This window comes from Triplophysa dalaica, chromosome 2, assembly GCF_015846415.1.
Source record: "Triplophysa dalaica isolate WHDGS20190420 chromosome 2, ASM1584641v1, whole genome shotgun sequence".
Classification (NCBI taxonomy): Eukaryota; Metazoa; Chordata; class Actinopteri; order Cypriniformes; family Nemacheilidae; genus Triplophysa; species Triplophysa dalaica.
Genome location: NC_079543.1, coordinates 30,011,030 through 30,018,740, shown reverse-complemented (window position 1 = coordinate 30,018,740; position 7,711 = coordinate 30,011,030). Strand labels below are relative to the sequence as shown.

The 7,711-nt window shown below is 40.2% G+C and overlaps 1 protein-coding gene across 1 annotated transcript; it reads right to left on the bottom strand.

The window, feature by feature from the left end:
• Positions 1 to 76: 76 nt before the first annotated feature.
• Positions 77 to 6,844, bottom strand: atic (5-aminoimidazole-4-carboxamide ribonucleotide formyltransferase/IMP cyclohydrolase). The gene is made up of 15 exons (XM_056763250.1): positions 6,716 to 6,844; positions 6,359 to 6,485; positions 5,449 to 5,592; positions 4,824 to 4,912; positions 4,377 to 4,528; positions 3,153 to 3,309; positions 2,947 to 3,072; positions 2,561 to 2,668; positions 2,397 to 2,482; positions 2,235 to 2,324; positions 2,021 to 2,146; positions 1,487 to 1,579; positions 1,128 to 1,310; positions 889 to 1,044; positions 77 to 384 (listed from the first exon to the last, which is right to left on the bottom strand). The coding sequence occupies exons 1-15, from the start codon at positions 6,729 to 6,731 to the stop codon at positions 265 to 267; spliced, it is 1,773 nt and encodes a 590-aa protein (XP_056619228.1). The 5' UTR covers positions 6,732 to 6,844; the 3' UTR covers positions 77 to 264.
• Between the last annotated feature and the right edge of the window lie 867 nt (positions 6,845 to 7,711).

Genomic DNA, 7,711 nt, shown 5'->3' with positions numbered 1-7,711 from the left:
ATTTGAGGATTATTTCACGTTGCAAACATTTGTTTTTAAAGAGCAGCATAAACTTGACTCAATCAAACTATTTAATGTGAAACCGTCTTCTTTTGGAAAATGATTCTTGACTGTTTGAGCTGCAGAAATGTGAATATGCTTTGAGGATCAGACGGATTTAAACGGTTCAAACAACGGCACTAGACTCGCTCTGATGAGCACAAACGTAACAGATATGAAAGACGTCTCTGAGAAGCTTCCAGAACGTCTAGTTTGACCACAGCATCAGTGATGGAACAGACGGATGTTAGTGTGCACTAAAGTGATGCCCAGCTCATTGCATGCGTTGATGACGATCTCATCGGCAGTAGAGCCCGACGGAGCAGCAATGTACTCCACACCGCTCTGAAACAACACACACACACATGGTGAAACTCCTCATTTACTGCCATTTAAATCTGAAAATATTTGTTTATAAATCATTAATGTGCATAAGGATTGTTGACAGTGAGGTGAAAATGCCTCTCAAAAGAAGGTATTAAAAAAAATACACACCATTCACTAAAACCATTCTTAGCATCTTGAAAATCTTGTAATATGAATGCACATGCTTAAATATTGTGAATTTGTTTTCCATTATAGAACAAATATTTCTATAATGCTTTAACTAGACGGAATCATGGAGAAAAATCGGCCAATAAGTCCTTAGGACAGATGTGAACTCCCGTTTAAAAGCAAATTAAAACAGATACATCCTTTTTCTGTTCTTTTGGATGCTTTAAGTCACAGCATAATTCTCAAAGTTACATTTGTGTTTTTCCATCGTTTACAACTATTCTAAATAGTAAAAACTGTGTATACAATACACCGACTGTGCACATAAAGTGAAATAATCTGTATGTATCTGACCTGTTTGGCACGATCAACGTTGTCCCGGAATGGAAAGAAGGCGTCAGAACTGAGAGCCACGGCCTGTAGAGAACTTCTCCAGATTTTCTTCTCCACCTCTGACAGAAGCTCAGGGAGCTCCTCAAACAGAGCTTTCCAGAGATCCAGATCTGATCCCTGATGGCCAAACACACATAAACAGTCATTCAATGACTCATAAATCACAGCAATAACCGTCGGGCTAATATAACACACAATACCTCTCCAATCGTGCCACTGACATACTGATCGATGGCGTTGGCCATCTCGGCACGCTTGACTCCGCTCCTGAATTTCATTCCGAGCACTCGTGGATGATGCCGGAGCCACCAGTTATCGGCTTTGTCTCCTGCGAGCCGCGTGCAGTGGATGCGTGACTGCTGTCCGGCGCCGATGCCGATCACCTGATGCACACACACACCAAACTACATTCACCAGGATGTTCACTCATACAGCATACAAATATTCAATTCATACATTCTATTTAAATAAATAATAAAATCAAAATTAAACATTACATTTATACATTTTCTCGTCATTTATTTATTGGTTTGCATTTTATAAACAGATCTGTGGATACCTGACCGTCCTTCGCATAACACACAGAGTTGGACTGAGTGTACTTCACTGCGACGCTGGCCACAATGAGATCTCGCAGAGCCGCTTCAGAGAGCTGTGATGTCAGAAATCAAAAAAGTGAATAAATCTGCAAGCTGTAACCTTTGCATTCATTCACCATCTCGGTTTCAAACAAACTTGCAGGTTATAATATAGACGACGTTACAGTCACACAATGTCAAACTGACGACATCTTCATATAAAAACCAACAAAACAGCTGAAATTATAAATCATTATTATACCTCTCACAATTACACAAACATTGTGAATGCTTGTGTAATGTTGATTTTGAAAATGAACACATGCTAGACATCATATCAAACTAGAGCACGGTCTACACATCAGCTTTTTTAAAATAATCTTTAAAAAAAATGCTCTTGGTATTTTTGAAGATTAAAAACAAAAGCAAATATTAATATTATTTTAATTAATAATAGTACTTGAGTTGACTGACACTATTTAAACCAACATTATAAGAGTTTTTGTCCTTCTCACCTTCCCCTTGGACACAATGTTGCTCAAGAGCTCTTTATCAATGAGCGCTCCGTTTCTCTTCTGCTTGAGATACAAACCAAACAGCACCCGCACCTCCTCTTCATCTGCTTCATACTCAGGATCCATCTGCAGGAGCGTTTCATCTTTACTAGCAGAAAGTCACATGAAACACAACCTAGAGACATTACACAAGCCGTCGCAACGTGCCACTGACCCGTAGGACACAATAGTTTCCATTTTTTTTCTTGGACAGAATCCGTAGCGCTTCCTCCTCATAACCCGGAGCAATAACACCATCGGACACCTGCGAAAGAACAAACAAATCTGCAGCAGTGGTCTTCAAACGTTAGATTTCTTTCCATTGGTTGACACCCACCTCTCTAGAGATGATCTTGGCGGTGGGGACATCGCAGACATCAGACAAAGCAATGAAGTCTCCGAAGGAGGACATCCTATCAGAACCTGCAAGACATGGGTTGGTTATTAAGGTTTGAATGAACGTGAGCAAACGGCTGAATCTCTGGAGGGGTGATGATGTACCTCTGGCTCTTGCATACGCCGTAGCGAGAGGACTGAGATCTTTGATCATGTCATTCACCATGCACACTTTGGCCTCCTCTTCACTCAACGGGACGCCAACTGCAGCTCCTGAAACACACCAGACGAGTCTCTACACCACTAAACAGACACTACGGCGAGTATCTCAAGTCATCAGCTACGATTCTGAGCGGAATATCAGTTTGATGTCACTCGTAAAGTTCATAAAGTGACCTGGAGTTTTAGGTTTTAAACAGAGTGGCAAAAGTGACCAATTGAACCCCTGTGTGGTGTTCGGGTCTGTGGGACACGATTTCTTTTCTTTTATTGCATATATTCTAGAACAAGAAATCACACATTTTGTGTTGCTGTGTGTGATTATACAGCACCTGCAGGACTGACGTGTTTAAACGAAGTCGCCGCGGGCATCCCAAGAGCTCTTTTCAACTCCCTCACCAGCTGCCAGGCGTTCAGAGCGTCACACAGATTAATGAAACCTGGAGATCCATTGACAACTGGCAGAGAGAGACAGACAGAGGAACATCAAGCGTGTGCACATGGGGTCGTAGACTTGAGTTTGTGGTGCGTCCTGCACCTGTCAGTGGAAGAGCCGACCGTGACGTGTAGAGCTGAGCGGGCGCTTGATGCGGGTTCATGCCGTAGCGCAGGGGCAGCTGGGAAATCCCTCGGCTGTATTCTCGTCTGAAGTAGTCGGAGATGGCCTCGTCGTACTGAGCAGTGTGTGTGAAGGCCTGAGACGGAGTAAACACAACAATCTATAAATGAGATTCTCATGAAATCTCCTTTTTAAAATGTCAAACATGAGGTTTAAAAACATATGTATCGAGAAATTTCCTTTATTTCCTCATTTAAAACAAGGTAGGGGACAGTTCATCCAAAAATGAAAATTCTGTCATCATTTACTCGATGAACACAGAGAAATCTTCAGTTCCGGGACATCATCCACTATCATAGTCAAAAGTGCTCCAAAACTCTTTGTTTTCCTAATTTCTTTCCAAGATCTCATTACGTGTTCAACAGAACAAAAAAAGACAATTTTTTTCCTACTATGATAGTGGATGATGTCCCAGAACTGAAAACTGCAAACATTCTTCCAAATATCTTCTCTGTGTTCATCAGAACAAAGACATGTATAGAGATTTAAAACAACCTGAGGGTTCTAAATGATGAAGATGTTTCATTCTTGGGTGAATTGTCCCTTTAATGAATTATATTTTAATAGAATATTACGCGTGTCGGTCACGAGAAGGAAAAGGACGTGTACACAGCGTGACGAGAGAATATTACGATTTTAAGTAGAAAAATACAAAGTCATTTGTTAACTTGTCATTTAAAAGAATGCAGACAACCAAAAACACTGAAGCTCATTGACACAAAAACTCAAAATATCTTCTTGTGTTCCACAAAAGAAAGCTTCTGAACTACATGAAGGTGAATCAGTGACAGAATTGATATTCTCGGGTGAACTCTTCATGTAAGGTCAGCAGAACACATGACACGTCTCAGACAAACATGATCAACAGTGTTTTTCTGCAGTGACGGCAGGATTGTGAGCAGAATCTTGTGTTGTTTATCAAGCTGAACTAAACACACAGATCAATCACTGCACTCATTCTCTTATGTGAAGCTCACACTCACAGTTTCTCTGTGAGTAACAATACTTCCCAAAAGTGCTTCAGCAGACATCAGGATTCAGTCCCAAAGTAAACACAAGACTTCAGCGACTCCACATCACTGTTATGAGCTCATGTCCTCGATGTCTAGACAAAGTTAGATGTTCACAGTCTGTCAAACTGACCTTCAGCGCCAGAGTCTTGCGAGTTTCAATCTTGGTGTCGTGGTCCTCAGACGATTCCATTTCCATGACGACGACGTCATAATCAGACGGATGGCAAACCACCGTCACTCTGGCGTGATTTTTAGCTGCGGCTCTGAGAAGAGTCACTCCACCTGAATGTGACGGATCACAGCCAATCAACACACTGGATCTCACAAACATCTTCAGCTCATAATCACATACACACGTTTATGCATCGTGAAGAGATTCTTGTGACAGTTATGGATCAACTTCACCCCCAAATCTGATGTATACATAAATCTACATTTGCTTAATAGAAATGCTGACATTTCCATGTTTTAAATGTACAAAAAGCATCCGTCTGAAATGTGTTATTAGTAAAACCACAGGACAAAATGTGTGGATGCTTCGGTTTGAATAAAAAGGGAATTTGTAGTCAATACTGACCGATATCAATCTGCTCAACAGCGTCTTCCACGGTCACACCGGCGGATGCAACAGTCTTCACAAACGGGTAAAGATTGCACACGACCACTCTTAAAAAACAACACATCAACATTGAGTTTAAATGTAAATGTGTTTTGACACACACAAACACAGTCTTTATTCAATAATAAACAGTAAAGCATTCAAATATGTACAACGTCTAATTGTGAAGACCTCATCACATGATGATAACCTGTGTACACTGCGCACATTGTGTACATTTGCTGATGTGTATGATTATTATGAATATTACGTGTCATTTGTTGTATTCTGGTGTAAAACTGGTTGAGTGACTATAAAGGCATTTGATTTGATTTGACGCACTACAGTGACCACAAGCAGCCAATCAAGAAGCTCTTCTTTCTCCAGTTCATCAATCAATGAGAAGAAAACCTTCAGTAAACGTCATTAGATCTCTAGAATACTGTGTTGCTACTGAACCTGATTATTAATCTCATGATAACATCAAACACTTTAGAAACCAAAACATCTCAAAAAAGTACAACAGCATTACCAGCATTATCTAGGACATCTACCACGGGACATAATAATTATATTTTGATTTTTTAAAGAACAACAATATCACCTGACGAGACTAAACCCGAGTTTCTCCATATCAGCTTTATCAGAAGGAGTTTGTCGGGCCAGAATCCCAGCGTGGACAGCGGGGTGAAGTGTCTTGACTCGTCCTCCAAGCATCTCTGGAAATCCAGTGAGCTCAGATACATCTCTGTGTCAAATAAAGCATCACATTTACATTTAGGCATTTAGCAGATGCTTTTATCCAAAGCGACTTACATTGCTTTATCCTACACCTTTACACAGGTAACCCACAACCTTGCGTTGTTTTACCACTGAGCTACAGGAAAGGTTCTTCATGATGAAGAAGCGCTCAGAATAGATCATTATCTCATGACACTGTATGTGTTTCTCCTGAAAAGCCAAAGAGCACGCTTCAGTTTAGTACGTGGTGTAAAGTAAATGGTGATCAGTTCCAGCTCCAAAAGAAAAGAAAAGGAAAAACATCGCACAAAAGCAACACATCTGCCCACATCCTCATTCGTCTAAAGCCACAACATAGTTTTCATGAATAAATCACTTTATGGCCCAGTTTTGGTCCTCCATGGAGGTTCAGTCCATCCGCTTCTAGTCTTTAAAAACTGTAGAACTGTTTTGAGTCACATGAGAACATCAAATGACAGCAGAATGGATGATTTTGGTTCCTTACGATATTTGACCATGGTTTTACTACAGTTAAAAACGAAAACCCTAATTACTGTAGTAAAACAATGGTTATCATAAAATAGTCGTGGTTTTGAAAACCAGTAAACGATGGTAACTGTAGTAACTTTGTGATTAAGCCCCAAGTGATCAATGCACCAAAACACCAAGGTTACTACACAGTTTTGCTTTTTGCATTCACCAAAGCACTGCACCTGTAACAGTATTTCAATGACGTGCACTGAAGGGCTGATGAAATATGAACGATGTGTCACCTGACAGTAAGTCCGGAGTCTCGGAGAGTCTTGGCGGTTCCTCCTGATGCCACCAGAGACAGACCCACTGACACCAGCCGCCTGGAGAACTCCACCAGACCACATTTATCTGAAACACTCAGCAGAGCTGAAAGACACCACAGGTTTCAATCTCACATCCCATAATAACTAGCGTACAGTGGGTTGTGTTATAATCACATGAGCTTCTAAAAGTCTTCTCGCACACTTTCTTCACACGTTTTAACATCAGCGCGCTAACACAAGTTGCGCAACATTCAACACAACTCAACTGATTTCAGGCATTTCAACGCAAAACATGTCAACAGAAGCATGCATGTGGAAAAAAGAGCGTTTTACCTAATTCAGACACCATCGTGCAGAGTAAAGCAGAGTAAATCAGAGTAAATCAGAGTAAAGCAGAAAAGCGTCTCTTGTGTCTCGTGCACCGGACCGCGATAAATCAAAACACGTGGAAATGAAAGTTTCATCCGTTCAGATGCATGCTGGGAACTGTAGTTTACATGAACGTATCCTCCCACTTTATTCAACACAATGAAGTGTAAGTTATTTATTATTTGTGAATACTGTTACAGGGGCAGGGTTTTTACACCCACTTACACATATTTGACAAATAGCCTTCAGGATCGTGTTTCTTCTTTGAGTCTGACTGCGTTTAATCACTTAGTTTTGTAGCTTATTCGATTTTTAAACGCTATAGATCTAAATAAAGTTAGAGTGCAGTGCAGTTCATCCTCTGAACATATACCGCTAGAGGGCGCCAGTTGCCCGCCACACACACAGACCGTCAGACTCTTCAACTGTTTATTCTGTTTGTGACCAACAGAGGTTTATTCATTCTTATAAACTGAACTTGTTATATCTGAACACTTAAAGTGTCGCAGCACAAGATAAAACATTAAACATTAAGCATATAAATGGCATTTGAAGTCTTGAAGCACTATTACTTTTCTGTAAAAATAGTTTTGGAGAATAAACAAAGTATTGTGCAGATTAGTTTATGAGTTTATTGTAGGCCAATTTGGGTTATTTTACACCATGAGAGGAATTTCACATCTTTCTTTGGTATGAAAACAATAGTTGATGGTTGACACGAACTTAAAAGAGAAGTCGGTTAAACCAACATAGCTTAAATACACCTGTCTGGAAAACATCTCATTCACTCTTTTCAAGGAAATCAGGATAAGACAGACAAAGTTGACCTTTTAAATAAAACCAAGATGCTCTCTCCAGAAAGTCGGCTGAACAAATATGATTTTAACTTATAAAAATATGGATGATGGGCAGCCCACTGAAATATACAAAATGTCGTTTTTTGTAGCATTTTGAGCCCAT